Raw genomic sequence first — 17,719 nt, forward strand, 5'->3', positions numbered from 1 at the left:
CTCTGCAGGGAAAGAGAATGAGAGCGAGAGAAAGAGTGATGCATCGATTTGTGCGGACTCTGGGTTCAACGTGAGGCTGAGAGACTGTGAAGGTGGAAAAGATAGAGTTGGGAACCACACAGCGAATGTCAGATTACATGATTAACACATTAACTTTCAATTAGGGACGGGACCATACCACTTTTAGTCATTTTTAGAGCATTTATGAACATTTATGAGCTGTTAACAACACATTTGTGCTGAGTCATAGACATGAGACATAATTCTCCCTGACTGTGTGACAAATAAAGAAGAAATAAACAGGTCAAACATGACTCAGCTAAAATGCTTCTGCTGATTTTATTTATGGTATATAGATATATATATATACACATATGTATATATATATATATACCATTTTGGTCACAGTTTAATGACAAACTGTTCACAAACACAGAGCTGCTCTCCTCTCTGTCTCCCTCTTTCTTTATCCAGTGGTAACTGCAGCCTCACAGCAGTCACAAGAGTCTGCTCTTCTTTCTCTTCGACTTCATTTCCTCATCTTTAAATAAACCAGTAGAGCTTTTCTTCATGTTTTGTATCGAGATGACATTTCTGGTTCAAAGACAACACTGAGGAGTTAATATGCCAGAGCTGTCGAGACATATTTTTATATCTATCTAAAAATCTATCATACTCTACGTACAGCGTGACGTGGTGAAGATCTACAGTAATGTAGCTCTTACTTTTTAGAATCCTGAGAGATGACAAATATGTGTGTGTGTGTGTGTGTGTGTGTGTGTGTGTGTGTGTCACATCCGTATGTTGAGTTCTGGTTCCCTCCTTAACTCCCCTTGTCTCCTGCCTCCTCAGCAGGTGTCTCTATCCAGGCGCCCATGGCCCCCGTTTCTCTCCAGAAGTGAGAGTTGAGCCACGCTGGCCTCCCCAGGCCCCTCGCTGCCCCCAGACCTGGACCCGGACCCGGACCCGGACCCTGAGTCCACCCCCACCACCACCATCGAGGAGCAGTATGTGAGTGTGGGAGAGTCCAGCCAGACTGACCCACAGCCGGCGGCGCCTGACTGCAGGGACGCCGAGACAATCACAGGTCTGTGTGTGTGTGATTGTGGTTCTTATAGTGGAGTTACTGATACTTTAAAATGATTAATTAATAAGGCCAAATATAGAAGATTAACATATTTATAGGAAGGAGTGCAGAACATTGTCCGATGTTAGCCGCAGTATTTGTAATACATTTGTGACTTGACTCAAAAGTATTGTTGAAGTTTCACTTATTTTTCTTTGTTTATAAAAAGATACTTCATTAAAATCTTGTTTATAGGTTATTATGCCATTATTTTACTGGCCTGGCCCACTTGAGATCAAAATGAGTTTGACCCCTGGTTTAGAAGAAATACATTCATTAGGGCCCGAGCATGAATGCTAGAGGCAGAAACGGCTCCTGGCACTAATTTGTGCAAGGAACCTATTGTTATCGTCACATTATTATCATTATTATTATTCTGTGTCATCGCAATCATTTTTGAGGGGTTAACATGTATAAAAACTCTTGTTTTTGTTATGATTAAATACTTATGGTAACAAAAAATACCAACATTTTACCTTTTTGTACTTTCCATCTAAAAATATCTTCTTTTTAAGTACATAAAACATCACATGTTAATCTCTGTCCTCTCCTCCATGGTCAGATGTGTGCAACAGCACCGACCTGCCAGAGTTTGAGATCATCAGTCTTCTGGAGGAGCAGCTGCCGGTTTACCGTCTGCGCGCCGACACGGTCTACGGCTACGACCACGATGACTGGCTGCACACGCCGCTCGTGGCACCGGACGCCAGGCTCGACCTGACCACGGAGCAGATCGAAGAGACTCTCAAATACTTCTGTGAGTTTGGCAGTGACATCATCATTACACACACATCGTGTATATAAGAGGTGTGTTATACTAAAGAAATCCACCAGATGTCACTGTCTCCATCTCCTCTCCAAACAGGAGACAAGAAATTCATTCAAGACATTTTGACTGTTTCTGGTGAGTTTAGTTTAGTTTAGATTTAAGGGTTAATGTTAGGTATTTAGCCGTGATGGTTAAGGTTAAGGTAAGGAGCTAGCGAGTGCATTATGTCGATGAGTGTGCTCACTACAAATGCTGCAAAAACATGATGTGTGTGTGTTCTGGTATGGCTACCTTTGAAACACTGAAAAACCACAGGGAATGAGGACATTTTGATGAAAAGTGAGGAGATAAATATTGGCCGGTCCCCATTAAAATGGCCTTTCTGGGTTAAGTCTTGGTTTTCGGGGTTATAATTAGGTTAAATCACTTAGTTGTGATGGTTATTGTTAAGGTTAGGGGCTATTACTTCTGTGAAGTGTCCTCACTGCGACTGCTGTGCAAATATATGTGTGTGAGGACATTTTGGCTGGTCCTCACATTCTGTCACCCCTTAAAAGACCTTTTCAGGGTTAAGATTTGGTCTTAGGGTTAGGTTAGGGTAAGGTTAAAGGTTAATGTGTTCTCGTATGGGTACCTTTGTGACGACCAAAAAAATGTATAAACCAAAGGGAATGAGGACATTTAGGGAAAGTTGGCCCAAAATGGCCGGTCCTTATGTTCTGTCACCCATTTAAAGGGCTTTTTCAGGGTAAGGGTTAATGTTAGGCACTTAGTTATGATGGTTAAGGTTGTTATGTCTATGAGTGTCCTCACTACGACTGCTGCATGGTCACCATGGTTACAGCTGCTGCAGGCAGATACATGCACAGTGTCCTTGCTCAGTGTCGAGTCGATAACAGACAAACTGAGGGAATAAAAGAGAGGAGACAGATGTGTGAAGTCTGTCTTCCATCTTACAACTTTCTTATGTCCAATCATAATAAAAACATCAGATCCTGAAGCTCAGATTTTCCATGTGCTGTGCATTCGCTCCCTCGCACTCGCTCACTGAGGCGTTTGTGTGGGTGGAGGATAATTCAGTCTCTGGGGCCTGAAACAGCGAAGGTGAGTGGAAGAGGTTTAAAGTGGTTGCGTCAGTATTTGCATCACTTTAACATCCGCGTGTGAGGCCAAGGGAAGAGATGTACTGATGTACTGATGTACTGATGTACTGATGTACTGTGAGAGCAGGATGGAGGAGTGTGAGCTGCATGACTGGTACTGTCAGGAGGAAAGGAAAGGTAACGTGTGCATGAAAGACTAATATTTGAAAGGTTTGGTTGTTGATCATGTACGAGCTGCTGTTTGTACATGAGCGTTGTCAGGGTTTATGTACAGGTGCTTGAAAATCCTTGAGAACGCTCACATTTTTAATGTTGTTCTTCCCCAGGTTTTGAAAAGTGCTTGAATTGTGTATAAAGTTGTCATTTGACTGAATAGTTTTACTTACAGACACCCAACTTTATGTTGAGTCATAATATATAACTATATTTCATTTCCTCTATGATGAAACACATGTTTGGTTGATGTATTTGAATAAATATAGAATTATTCACAGTTGTATGGTGCTGAAAAAGCTTGAAGGTTGACGTTAAATGTGCTTGAATCTTGAACCTTTAGAAAAGGTGCATTTGGTTTGTTTCCAATTGTTTTCCACAATTGGATGGAAACCCAGTTCTAACCCAAACTGACCAAAACCCAATTCTTACCCAAATTAAAACCCAATTCTAACCCAAATCAAAGCTCAATTCTAACCCAAACCAAAACCCAGTTCTAACCCAAATCAAAACCCAATTCTAACCCAAATCAAAACTCAATTCTTACCCAAATTAAAACTCAATTCTAACCCAAATAAAAACTCAATTCTAACCCAAATCAAAACCCAATTCTAACCCAAATCAAAACTCAATTCCTACCCAAATCAAAACACAATTCTAACCCAAATCAAAACCCCAAACCAAAACCCAAATCTAACCAAATTCTAACCAAACTCAAAACACAATTCTAAGCCAAATCAAAACCACAAACCAAAACCCAAATCAAACCAAATTCTAACCAAAACCCTAACACCAGGTCTTAACCCCAAAAAAGCCATTTAAAGAAGTTTGGACCAGCCAGAATGTCCTCACTCTGTATGGTTTATAAGTTTTTTTGGTCCTCATAAAAAGCCACAAACACAAGAACACACACATAAATGCACTCTGTTGTACTCCTGTTAACTTAAACTCTCTATTGTGAAAACAACACAATTATTGTTCTGTCTGTGCTGTGTGTAACACTAACAGGATCACAGGGGGTTTACACATGCACTGACTTTGTGCAGCATGTTATCGACGAGGCCTCTGAATCAGAAACAGCCGTCGCCTCAGGGCAAAATACGGCCATGGAAAACCACCTCTTCCCCTTTCACTGTGACCTGCTCTTTCACACACACCAATAATGCGTGAGCAGTGATGGAAGTGTGGCGTCGAAACATAGTCTGTCCGTCACCTCTGAGAGGAGGACTTTTTTTAAACTCTGCGTGTGTGTGTGTGTGTGTGTGTTATGTAATGAGGCTGCCTGTGTGAGTGTGTTTGTGTTCTGGCATCACACAGCAGAAGCAGATGCATCAAAGGCACAGAAACCTCTGGATTACTTTCTGACCTCTCTGTGTCTCTGTGTCTTCCTTATGTCCACAGTGCTATGTGCAGACAGAGTAGGCCAGATGACGAAGACGTACAATGACATTGACGCCGTCACACGTCTTTTGGAGGAGGTGAGATGCTCTGTTTGAACCACAGATTTGTAAACTCTTTTTTTTTTCAAACACGACTGCAGCAGACGGGATTTTGTGCAGGCACTTTATTTGATTATGTAACGGACAGTTCCCAGCGATTCGTTTGTGTGTGTTTGTGTCATTTGCGTCTACGAACGAAGAAAGAATAGATATTATTACTCTGAAGTAACATATAATATCATGTAAAAACTTCTCAAATTATTGAGTCAGTGAGTCTAACATCATCAGACAACATCAGGCTGGTGCATTGAGGCTGTTGCAGATAAAACTGACCACGTAAATGCATTGTATGAATGTGTGATTGCTCAGTACATGTTATTTTAGAGGATCTTTAGAATAGAATAGAATTTTATTTATTTTTTTATTCAAGAAAAATGTTACAAACAATAGTTTTGACAAAAACAAGACACAAAAGTACCGTTTTTGTCCAGTGCATGTCAATAAATCACAGTTATGGATGTTTCTTTAAGTTCAAACTGTAAACTGAAAATGTAATCATTTCCCCTCTGATGAGAGAAACGTAGGTTATTGATTGTTGTAGTTGTCAGTTTGGCAGCTGACATCACACTCGATCATTATTATGTTATTGACTGTATACAGTAGTAGAGGACCTAGATCAGAGCCTTGTGGAACACCTGTTTAACACTTGATGGACAATGTCTCATATTAAGATATTTGATCACTTTATTGATTATGTCCCACACATTTAAAACATGGTATTAAAGGAGCTTATTAATTGTTTGAAAGTTGTTGTAACCAAAGGTAATAAATCAGACTGGGTTTAAACTATTTGTCCTTGATCATTTTTCTTTTTTTTTCTCCTCTTGTCGTTGTGACCAATAGAAAGAGAGGGATCTGGAGTTGGCGGCGCGGATCGGTCAGTCTCTTCTCAAGAAGAACCAAATACTGACTGAGCAGAATGACTATCTGGAGATACAAGTGGGACAAATCACAGAGGAGGTCTGCACCCACTGGTGTGGTCTGGTGTGTGTGTATATTTTCCTCATAACTACACATTCTAAAATGAGTTATGACCATTTTCCAGGTGGCACAGCTGCATCATGAGCTGAACCTGAAGGACGAGCTGCTGCAGTTTTACACCCAAGCAGCCGAGGAGAGTGAGGACGAGTCCGGCAGCTCCCCAACGTGAGCGTCCTTTCCTATGGAAGTAAATCTGTGCCATTTAGTTTCAATTTGAATTTGAATTGAACACTGATTTTTTGCATTGAACTCGAACTTTGAATTTTAAAAGCCATCAAGTTTGAAGCACTGGGTTTTGGAAGTTTTTGAGACATAAATTTTTTTGAGACATCAAATCTTTTGAGACATCAAATTTTTTTGAGATGTCAAATTTTTTTGAGACATAATTTTTTTTGAGATATCAAGAGTTTACAGTGATGCAAAACAATTTCAATGTTAGAAATTCAAATTCAATCTCAGATGGCACAGATTTACTTCCATACTTTCCTTTCTTAATTAATATCCTTCACTCTGCCTGTAAAGAAAGTTCATATAAACTCACTGTTTTTCCTCTGTTTAAAGCGGTAAAAGGAGTAAATTGGCAACTGCATCAGGAGGCGACACACTCCAGAAGAAACTCAAAGAGCTGGAGGAAGAGAACCTGTCACTGCGCTCAGAGGTTTGTTTTTAAACAGCAGCACATGTTACAAGTATGAAATACAGTAAGACACTTTTTTATTTGTGCATGTCTGTGTGTGTAGGCTCACCATCTGAAGTCAGAGACTGAAATATATGAGGAGAAGGAGCAGCAGCTTGTCAACGACTGTGTCAAAGAACTCAGTGAGTTTTGTTTCATTCTTGCTTTGTTCTTGATGTTTTATTTATTTCTCCTTTACTGGTTGAACTGTACTCTCCCTCCCTCCCTCCCTCCCTCCCTCACTGTGTCCTCTCAGGGTTGTCCAGTCTCCAAATATCCGCCATCGCAGAAGAACTGGCCCGTAAGACCGAGGATGCCTCGCGGCAGCAAGAGGAGATCACGCACCTCCTCTCTCAGATCGTGGACCTGCAAAAGAAAGCAAAATCAGTGAGAACACGCGCACAGACACTAAATAATGCAACTAATATTATTCACTGTTAGTTTTACCCATTCAAACCTGTGTGTTTTGTATGTTTTTTAGTATGCAGTGGAGAACGAGGAGCTCAATCAACACCTGGTGGCAGCTAAAGACGCCCAAAGACAGCTCACAGCAGAGGTAGCGTTCATGTATCCTCTTCTTCTCCAGCTTTTGTCTTCTTAATTATTCACCGTAAACTCTTTTTTTTGTCTCAGTGGTTGTGGTTAATTCTGAAAGAATCTGTAATTCAACAGCTGCAGGAGTTGGAGGAGAAGTACTCAGAGTGCATTGAGATGTTACACGAAGCTCAGGAGGAGCTGAAGAACCTGAGGAACAGAAACTACCCGGCAGGAACACCTCGACGCTACCACCCGCTGGGACTGTACCCGATGGTGAGGAGGAAGTGTGTGTGTGTGTGTGTGTGTGTGTGTGTGTGTGATTTAAATATCCGTCTTGCATTCATGCCTTCACGCGTTTTCTGTGTTGCAGGATTCTCTGGCAGCTGAGATTGAGGGAACCATGAGGAAGGAGATGACCCTGGACGACCCAGAGTGTGAGGAACAGAAGTACGGATCAACTATTTCATATTATATATTATATTATTAGAGTATAGTTTCAGAGCAGTAAGTAACAACATTATCACGACGTTAAAATACAGTGGAAAAAAATCAACGTTATAATAGGTTTGGATTTTTTATTTCGTTTTTGAGTTTTTGTTTTTCCAATCCAATCCAACTTTATTTATAAAGCACTTTAAAAAGCTGCAACAAAGTGCTGTACATCAGAGATAAATAAAACAAACAAAAGATAAAAAACGTGAGACCTAATATACCTAAGAACAAACAATAAAACAATAAAATACTGTAGAAAGTACAAAAACAACACCTTTAAAATGAGTTAGTTTTTATTTTTTTGTAAATGCTTAGTTTGCTTTTTTATTAGCTTTAGTGTTAGTTTTTGTAATATGGAGTATTTGTCATAACATAAAAGAGAAATTGTGATATATTTTTTTGAATCAATGAATATTGAGATTGAAGTTATAATCCTTAAATTGTAAATGCACCAAGTGCATAATTAACTAAATCTTACCAAGAATTTTACACTCATTCTGTTTCAGATCAATCCTCAAAGTCAAAGTCGGCGTCGGCTTTATTGTCAATTCTTCACATGTGCCAGACATACAAAGAATCAAGAGGAAGTTCCTCATTCGCCCGCGGTGAAAACAGTTAAAGTGCACAGACACAACTGATGGACAGACATTTCCTAATACTAAAACTAAAATACTAAACTTTAAACATATAAATAACAACAGTTCAAATAACAATGCAAATAGTGCAAAAAAGGCAGATGTAATGGTAGTTGTAACAGTATAGTGTATGTGTGTGTGTGGGGGGGAGAGAAGAAGGGGAGATCCTTCATTCAGTTACAAAACTTTTATGTGGATTTTTGAATTAATTCATTTTTAACATTGAAAAGCAAAAGTCAAAATATCGATACATTGATGACCCCCATTTACATGTGTATATTCCTTCGATTGTTCACAGGACCCACCGTAAGCGTGTGTTTGAAACGGTGAAGAACGTCAACCAGACAGTCCGTCAGCGCTCACTGACGCCGACCGGCTCCAACATCCCGGGCTCCAACCAGTCTCTGTCCGCTCACACGTCCCCTCAGTCCAGCGGCCTCTCCACGCCACACTCACACAGCGTGTTTGGCGGTGACTTCGGCGCAGACTGCATCGCCCTTGACAACCGTACGCAGAGCATCCTGATGGAGACGGCAGCTAATCAGGACAGGTGAGGAGCAGCATAGACTTTGGATAACAATGGACCTCTTGTCCTTGCTAAACAAACTCCCGGTTTGAGGCCTTGAGATTTGCATCACCTGCAACTGCACGTACTGGACAATACCAGCTGTCAATCATGTGCCATGATTATCATCTGTTTTGCTCTCAATGGGAACATAGTTTATTTTAGAAGAGCTGAAACTGAGAAGTAAACTCATTTTCCCATTGAATCATTCAAACCTAGTTCTTTTTGCAAACAGTGGTATCGCCCCCTGGTGGCCATTCAATTGCTAATGTTACTTCTTGTTGTTGTTATACAGCATGGCCAAGAGGAAAGGAATTTCGTTCGTAACTGAAAGGTCGCTGGTTCAGATCCGTCATAAAATTTGGTGCGAAACTCGTCCCACAAGGTTGAGAAATATCAAATATCAAAACGTGCGGTTTGATTGACAACGGTGTGCTATGATTTTTCTAAGCGTTTCGAGTAACCATGGCGACAAAAATTGCAAAAAACTTGTTTTTAACCCAAACCCTTTTTGGAGCCTCACAGTGTCGTCATACATTAACGTAGAGACGTGGTTGGAACTTTAAACGGGAACACAAGACGTGAGACTTTTCTCACCTAAATCAAAGTGTTGATACCTATGACGGTTTCAACACTCGGCAATCGCAGTTTAAGTTTTGTACTTTTTTGGACATTTTCAGATTTTCCAATTGTTGAAATTGTAAAAACTGAAAGTTTTTATTTTGTTTTGTTTTTTAAATGGTAATTTCTCTGTCAATTTACACCTGTTTTTCACAAATTTAAATGTGGGTGCTCCTTAAAGCCTCCTGACGGTCACAAACCAAAAATTCAATCTGTATCATCAACCGTTGTTGAAATATGAGAACTTTAAAACATGTTGCTTTCTCTGTTTTTCACCAGTTTTTTTTTTACAGCCAAAAGATGGTAGAGGGCCGATAGGTTAACATAGATTATTAATGTTGTGGCGCTATTGGACAGACAGATTAAGACAGATGATGTCACAAGAGTCGTTTCCCTGACTGAACTAACATCATTGTGTGACAGATATGAGTGACCTTGGTTTCTGTTTCGTCAGCAGCACAGAGGGCCGAGAGAAAAAGGCAAACGGTGCCGAGGACCTGAGGCTGGCCCTGCGCCGCCTGTCTCTGCGGCGACAAAACAACCTGAGCGAGAGGCGCTTCTTTGAAGAGGAGAGGGAGAGACGGAGAGGAGGTCACGGAGCACTGCACGACACTCTGAACCAGGAGAGTGCACTGTTGACCCCCTCAGAGAGCATCATGTCCCTGGGGAACCTCCACATGTGGGCCTCGCGGGGACCCTACCTCCCCGACAAACTCCAGATCGTCAAACCGCTCGAAGGTGAGGGCGAGGGGGAGCGTGGGAGGAAGTGGGAGGGTGAATGCCCCAGAGAGAGCAGGACACTGGAGGGGATGAGAGAGAAAGGATGGGGGTGGGCGAGGAAGACGGGAGCTGGGATAGAGAGGGAGAGAGGGAAGAGGTGGGCCAGGGACCGAGCGGGGAGTAAGAAGATGAAGGGAGCCAGAGAGAGGAGAGAGCGCCCGCTGTCACTCATGCTCTTCAACTCTTTCTGGTCTTTGATGCACCATGAAAAGTCGGGCAGCTTCGGATCTCCACACAGTTATTACAAAGACACACAGCCCAGAGGGTGGCTCTAAACATCTCAATCGAGACTCAAATAAGAGCGTACATACAGAGTATTAAACATGCAATAGGTTTAATTACACGTTTAACTCTGGATTAACTCTAGAGAACGCCTGACGTGACATTTCGGATTACAGTGTGACACATATGTGACTTGAAAGAGCAGTTTTGTGTCATTTATTGTTGTTGTTCAGCATTAGTGGCTGATGTTGGTCTGTGCTGCCCCCTGCTGGTGATGATTCATACTGCATTTAAAAACAAAACATCTTTTTTAGTTACTAGATAGATCATCTATTGTTACCACTGTTCATTGTTGTGCATTATCTCTCTCTGATAATTATTTATTTTCTCATTTATGACTTCCTTCTTTTTTGTATGCTGTTTCATTCTGTGTCTGTTCATCTGTTTCAAACTCTGACTAATAAAAATCTATTTCTCATTCTAAATGCTCCATTTCCTTTCATTTTTTTCTCTCTGTTCTCCTGCTGTCTTTGTTCATCATCAGTGAGTTTTATATTAACCATTCGTTTTGGTCGATATTCATTAAACATTATTTTTGAAAAAAGATTGTTATTCCATTTCAAAACACATGAATTGTATCAGTAGTTTTTCTTTCACATATGATGTCGTCTTCAACTAAAAACAGAAGACACCACTTATGAGGCAAAGAACTTCTTTTTTAGAAGAAGAACACATCACCACATCACTGAACATCTGTAGAAAGTGAAAAAAAACCCGAATGTGTTTTCACATTTCACATGTTTTGATGTTTTTCTCCTCCAGGCTCGGCCACCCTGCACCACTGGCAGCAGTTAGCTCAGCCTCACCTCGGTGTCATTCTGGATGCCAGGCCTGGAGTCGTGCCAAAGGGTTACAGACCTCTGGAGCTGGAGCTGGAGCAGGTCTGTGTCTCTGTGTGTGTTTAACTTTACATATTAACGTTTATCAGTTGAGTTGAGTTCAAACAATGATCTCCCTCGGTGCCGCTGCTGTGCAGGTTTACCCGTGGGGCGGCTTTGAAGAGGATGAACCAGGTGAGCAGTACTTCCAGAATCTTCCTACATCCTCTGCTTCTGCCTCTCCTGCCGTGCACCTCCCGTCCTCCTCCTCCTCCTCCTCCTCCTCCACATCTGGCACCGTGGACGCCAACGTCGGTCAGCCTCCGCACCGCCTCGCTGCACTTTCTCCCTCGTCTCCATCTCCGTCACCACACCTCAGCAACACTGACGCTCTGGGTGAGGACGTACAACACATTTATACTGTACTGTACATCCAGCAGATTCAAATGGCGGCCCGTGGGCCACATGTGGCCCTTCATTCAAAGAATAGAAATACTAAACATAAAGATGGTGGAGGCAGGAGTGCAATTAAAGGTAGTTACAGTGCTACGTTACGAGTTGTGTTTATTTGTTTATTTTAAATAATTACAGCTAATACGTTTGAGGTGTATGAAGGACAGGTACGACCAAAATAAGTTATTTTATTACATTTTAATGCATTTTTTGATGTACTTTTTAAAATGTGTCCTGCTGTACACGCTGCTTTAAACACTGCACTGTGATGATGGTTAATGACAAAGTGTGTGTGTCTGTGTGTGTGTGTTTTTTTTTGCGCGTCTTTCAGCTGCGTACTACCCAGGTAAATGTATGGCTCACACCAGCTCCACCTACACCTTCACCACCTGTCGGATCCTTCACCCGACTGATGAGCTGACGCGTGTCACACCAAGGTGAGTTGCTCAAAGTTTTTCCTCTTTTTTTTATCATAATCATCCACTTTTGTTTCACAAGTTTCTCAAAATCAGTCTTTATTTAAACCAAACTCTTGGTTTGTTTACAAAGTCGTGTCTTTGCACATTTAAAGAAGAACGCAGGCTTTTAAAAGGAAATAAAACAGCTTGTTTTATTACACTCTGTGTTCTGTAATAGCACTAAAATGTGAACATACAAACCTAAAAGTGCTTTAAACAAATAATGCATGTTAATGCAGTGATGCTGTGGAGTTAAAATGGCACTCAGAGAAGCCGAGAGTGTGCTAAATGACATTGTGACCATGTCCAAGCTAAATTATTCATACTGGTGCTCGTGGTTTTAAAGACACAGTCTGGAGCTGTTAAATGGACAATGGTGCCATTTAAGTTGGGAGAAATAAGAAGCACCGTCCTATTCTGTCCTCGTGTTTGCTTTATTTTCAGTCTGAACCCAGTCCCAGCGTCGTCCTCTTGCGTGATGACCAGCAGTCTGTTGGGGACTCCTGCTGTGACGCCCTGTACGCCGCGGAGGCTCAGCCTCAGGCCGTCAGAATCCTCAACGAACCTCAGGCAAGGCTCCAGATACAGTAAACCTGCAAATGACTTCACTGTCAGCTCATGTGTACACACACGTCTTCCTCCCGCTCCTGTGGAAACACATTATTTCTTATGGTGTCATCAACACTTTTAGCATTTTCTTATATTATTTTTTTAAGCAAATAAAACAGACTGGGTGGTTGTTTGGCTGCATAGACTGTATATAATATAATATAATATAATATAATATAATATAATATAATATAATATAATATAATATAGTATAATATAATATAATATAATATAATATAATATAATATAATATAATATAACATAACATAACATAACATAATATAACATAACATAACATAACATAACATAATATAATATAGTATAAAGAATACTGTATATATATATAATATAAAGAAAAGGAGTCATTTATTTACAAAAGACAAACAAAATCAAGCCAAAGGAAAAACACAACTGAGGGGTCAGAGGCCGGCCGGCTTACAGGCAGAGCTCTGAGTCCAGGGAACTGAAAAAGAGGGAAAAAACTATTAGAAAAAGCATCAAAGGAACAAAAAATGCTAGAAGCTAGAGTCTCAGAGAATCACAGAAATGTGGTTAATACCAAATTTCCACAGGAACTGACCCCATGACAATGAATTTCCCTTTTGGTCAGGTGGACTCATGACTTTCTTTAAACTTTATTTTCCATGGTTTCTGCAGAGATGCAACACGAACCACCAGCACCTCCCTGGGGTTAGTGCGCCTCCTCCAGGAGAGAGGGATCTCAGCAGCGATGTATCACCAGAGCCAGGGCCACGAGCACGGTCAGAGCAGCGGGGGAGTCCTACTGAGCACTTCCATCGCCCCTAACCGAGCACCAAACCCTGACCCTCTGCGACCCTCCACCCCTCCGAACTCCCCCACAGGACCTGGAGCTTCGTCTGTTCATACGTCTGCAGGGTTTGACTTTAAGAGCCCCTCATACGACAACTTCCTGGCCTCGAAACCAGCACGATCTATTCTTAAAGAGGTGACTGGGGGGATGAGGGGCAGGCAAAGAGGGCGGGACTGTGAAAGCCAAACGGACGTGAGTGTGACCGTCCACAACCTCAACCTGCTGGACAAGGTGAAGCGACTGGGCGTGGCCGGAGCCTCAGGTGGCAGAGCAATGAGTCCCAGCCCCATGTTAGGGCCTCTGGGTGGGCTCCGCAGGTCAGGTTCCCCCTTTGGGCCTGATGGAATCAGGAGAAACCGGAGTTATCCGGCCATGGTGGGTGCCAGCATGGCCATGAAAGCCCCAGGTCCTCAGGAGTAGCCGGGCAGGACTCAGGAGTGACTGTTGAGCAGTCACCTGGAGCCCAAACACTGACAACAACAACAACAACAATAACAACATGGTACAGACGAGCAGTTTCTCATCACTACTGTGGTTCCACACTGACACAATCAACTTTACTGTATAACGCTCATACTTGAAATAAAAGTCAAGGCAATTCAATGGGTTAGTCAAACAAACAAAAAAATGTTTTTTGACTCACATGAGGTTCATAAGAGGTGGAAAACATCAAGAAACAAAGTCAAAGAAAGAACTCCAAGGCATGAGGCTTGATGCTGAAACACTTACAAGTACAAGTGTTTGTTTTAAACGATTCAACGTGACCGTGCCACTCCATTAAAGGCATTTCAATAAACGTAAAAGAGTTTTTTCTTTGACTATTTTCTGACACACGGCCATGCAGATCATTGTGATTTTACTTGCTCAGATTTTTAGAAATGTCTTGGAGATTTTTCTCCAAGAAATTATGAAGAAAACTTCCAGCCTCCAACTTTAGTCGCATGATTGACTGAGATGGTTGAGCCATCAGAGCGATGAGGCTAACATTCTCTGTTCCGCATCTTAAAATCTGGGCACGCACTTTAATTTAATGAAATGAAATTGGCTGGACCGACCCATTAAAAGAATATCTTAAAAACGGATAAATCAAAAAAAACAAACTGCAAATATCTCCCACTGCTGTCGGCGCTCACATCCGCTGCTCCGGAGACTGACTCTGCTGGCTGGATGTAGGACTCCCACTCCCAGTCTTTTCTGAATCACATCCACATATGAATTCCTCCTCAATATTACTGCGAAAAAGAAAAGCTTAAATACATGATAACATGTATAACTTAACATCTCTCTTTCTCCAAACCAATAACTTGTTCTTTTTATGGCAGAATGAAGCAAACACTGTGACTGTCACTGCAGCAAACACACCAGGATGAAAGCATGTTTAATCAGCGTGACCCTTGACCTCTGCTGCGTCTGATTCTGACAGTTTTGAGTCTCTCACTATCATTAACTCACACACTTCCCACAGTGTTCCTGCCCACTCAGCAAACACGATACGAAAGGCACTCAATTCGTCCTTTTACAAATCCGTGACCCTTTAAGATTATTTTTAAGGCTAATATTTTAAATCACTGCACACTCTTGCTTTTATACTGTAAATACTATGATTTTTTTCCCCTCATTTGGCCATTAGCGACACGAATAAGCTGCTGGTGCTTCCACTGGATTGAACAGATCAATACAGAGAAGGACGAGGGAAGTGACGGAGTGCGTTTGGACATTTTCCTTTTTGAGGATTCCTTGGAGAAATAAAGCAATACAGTGCCTCGACCATCACTTTTTAATATTTATGTAACGTAATGTTTATCATGTGTTGGATTAAGGGTGTGAAGCACCTGTCACAACCATTATTTATTTATTTAAAAAAATATATTGAAACTGTTTTCTGTCTCACACACAGTTCACTATCAGTGAAATATATCAGTTATTAAAAATCAATTATTCTATGTAATGCAGAACCATGATCCACACATCACTGAAAGTATGGGGTGAGCATGTAATCAGGGGCTTTTCCAATTAAAAAGTCATCAGAAAAAAATGATGTACTTGTGTGGTTCTTTTGATTTGAGTCGCACAATGCACACTATTTACATTTTAGGCTCTGCAGTTCTATTTATTTTCATTTTATTGATGTTAATTATATCTGTTTTCAGTTGTATGGGACCATGACACTGTTCTTACATTGTAGTGACACTGTTTCTGTTAGTGATAAAACCTCTTTTTTTTTACCATAATAAATGTGGAATATCTGGGAAATCACCATCTTCTATATTCATACAACTTGACTTGCTTGATTTAATCCAACTTTATTTATAAAGATTTAAAACCAACTTGACTCTCTTGATTCATGCAAGACTGACTTTGGACTTGACTTTGACTCCCATATCTGCTCAAAACTGGGGCAATCATTAAAAAGGAAAAGAGTCATTGTTTACCTCTACCTCCAGCAGATGGAGCTCACTATTTGCATGAGAATCGCTCATTATTATGTGAAGCACAATGCATTTATGCATTTGTTCATATCGGCACAGTCATAATCCGTCACATATAACATTTGTGTTTCCAAGGGGAAACGACGAGGGCTGTTTATTAAACTTTTATTAGCCATCAGGTGAACGAGCGCTGAGCAATAATCATAAAATGTCAGTCTGGCAGCCAAGCTAATTGGAAAAAATGAGATCCGACTCTATTTGGGATATTTGCGCCGTCACAAGAGCGTTTTGACAAACTTATTTATCACAGCACCAGATTGAGGTGTAAACAGGACCACAACAGAGCAGCTGTAACACATTAATCTATCATGAAATAGGTGTTTATAGATCGGATCAATATTTATATACCTGAGAAAACAACATTCCTAGCGTCTTGTATCCTGTAATTGGTAAATATTAGGACTAAAAGGTCAAATTCACACAACCAGTTGAGAAGCTGAGTGTATATGTTGACGAGGGATGATCTGATATTACATACTATAGTATTACTTTTTTTGACTGATTTTGGACGACATATTATACTATGACTTTTGTGACTGATTTTGGACAACATACTATAGTATTACTTTTTTTGACTGATTTTGGACGACATACTATACTATGACTTTTTTGACCAATTTTGGACGACATACTATATTATGACTTTTTTTACAGATATTTGACAACTTACTATACTATGACTTTTTTTGACCGATTTCGGACGACATACTATACTATGACTTTTTGACGATGTTGACGACATATACTATGACGTTTTTACACCAATTTTGGGCGACATACTATACTATGACTTTTATGAGCGATGCATTAAGGGACTGTGGTTTGTAGGTTAAAGAAAAGAGGAGAGGAAGATATCTAATATCAAAGATCATAGGAGATGAAATCGTTTGAGTGATTAAATCAAACAAACCTGCAGCCTTCAGGGTGAGTCAGCGTGTTCCACTACTTCTGTCTGCTTCTCCGAGTTCATACTACACATGGCCTGCACGGGCACCGGTCCAGAAAAATGTAAAGGCATGTAATTTCAGACATTTGAACTGACCACAGTCGCTGCGGTTGCACTTAGGACGTCTATAAGCACCATTTCCAGATCATGTTCATGTTCATTCCATGTGTATGGACACATACTTGCAGTTAATCCAAATAAACCAAGTGTCCTGCAGCCTTAAATGTGGATTTAATATGATTTAGAGTCGTATTAATTGTGCAGGTTGCTCAGTGTACACTCCTAGCCAAGGACGGGTGCTGCTACTTATATCTGTATCCATTTTTCTGGTGGCGTCTGGATTGTGTGGAAGGCTTCATCCTGTTGCCGGGCAAATGGCTAAATACAGAAATTGGAAATACCCAGATCCCTGTTGAGAGATGGGGTTCAGATGGGGGCGGGCTGGGATGGGGGGGAGGGTGGCAGTGGGAAGAAGAAAGTTGCAGTCGCTTTGCGCCAAAAAGAGAAGATCCAATTTCTAAATGTGTTACTGTGGAAGTGAAATGCTGCAGAAGCCCTGCAGGGCCGCATTTCACAACTCTCCACGAGGCTCTATAGGGAACACCCGCTGCTCCTATAGTAGCTACAGGCGGGCACACACACACACAAACACACACACACATCACACCACCTACCACCTCCAAACACACACAACAAATATAACAACTTTTACAAATCCAAAAACTGCAAATATCACTATAGACAGATACGGCTCGAATTAAATTGTCATTTTATAAACAGCCCCCAAAATAACAAAGCAGGGCTCCGAACGTCAGCAACTAAAAATAAGAACGCA

General features: G+C 41.1%; 1 protein-coding gene across 4 annotated transcripts; it reads left to right on the forward strand.

Moving 5' to 3' along the window:
• Window positions 1-918: 918 nt before the first annotated feature.
• Window positions 919-14,252, forward strand: LOC122786120 (trafficking kinesin-binding protein 1-like). Of its 4 annotated transcripts, none has more exons than XM_044052161.1 (18): window positions 919-1,087; window positions 1,689-1,883; window positions 4,613-4,689; window positions 5,554-5,670; window positions 5,756-5,856; window positions 6,253-6,349; window positions 6,432-6,510; window positions 6,624-6,754; window positions 6,849-6,923; window positions 7,040-7,177; window positions 7,275-7,351; window positions 8,330-8,581; window positions 9,672-9,955; window positions 11,042-11,160; window positions 11,256-11,493; window positions 11,882-11,987; window positions 12,453-12,578; window positions 13,275-14,252. In XM_044052161.1, the coding sequence occupies exons 3-18, from the start codon at window positions 4,639-4,641 to the stop codon at window positions 13,867-13,869; spliced, it is 2,586 nt and encodes an 861-aa protein (XP_043908096.1). In that variant the 5' UTR covers window positions 919-1,087; window positions 1,689-1,883; window positions 4,613-4,638; the 3' UTR covers window positions 13,870-14,252. The 4 variants fall into 4 exon arrangements, with proteins under 4 accessions (XP_043908096.1, XP_043908097.1, XP_043908094.1 ...); XM_044052162.1 differs by having other exon boundaries at window positions 9,675-9,955; XM_044052159.1 differs by lacking the exons at window positions 919-1,087; window positions 1,689-1,883 and adding an exon at window positions 3,092-3,175.
• The last annotated feature ends 3,467 nt before the right edge of the window (window positions 14,253-17,719 follow it).

This window comes from Solea senegalensis, linkage group LG20 (genome assembly GCF_019176455.1).
Source record: "Solea senegalensis isolate Sse05_10M linkage group LG20, IFAPA_SoseM_1, whole genome shotgun sequence".
NCBI lineage: Eukaryota > Metazoa > Chordata > Actinopteri > Pleuronectiformes > Soleidae > Solea > Solea senegalensis.

Bases quoted from the DNA above. Each gene is read 5' to 3' on its own strand.
- LOC122786120 (XM_044052159.1), top strand. From the start codon at position 3,109: ATGTACTGTGAGAGCAGGATGGAGGAGTGTGAGCTGCATGACTGGTAC. The intron at 4,690-5,553 runs GTGAGATGCTCT...TGTGACCAATAG, and splicing joins TCACACGTCTTTTGGAGGAG to AAAGAGAGGGATCTGGAGTT. The intron at 7,352-8,329 runs GTACGGATCAAC...GATTGTTCACAG, and splicing joins CCAGAGTGTGAGGAACAGAA to GACCCACCGTAAGCGTGTGT.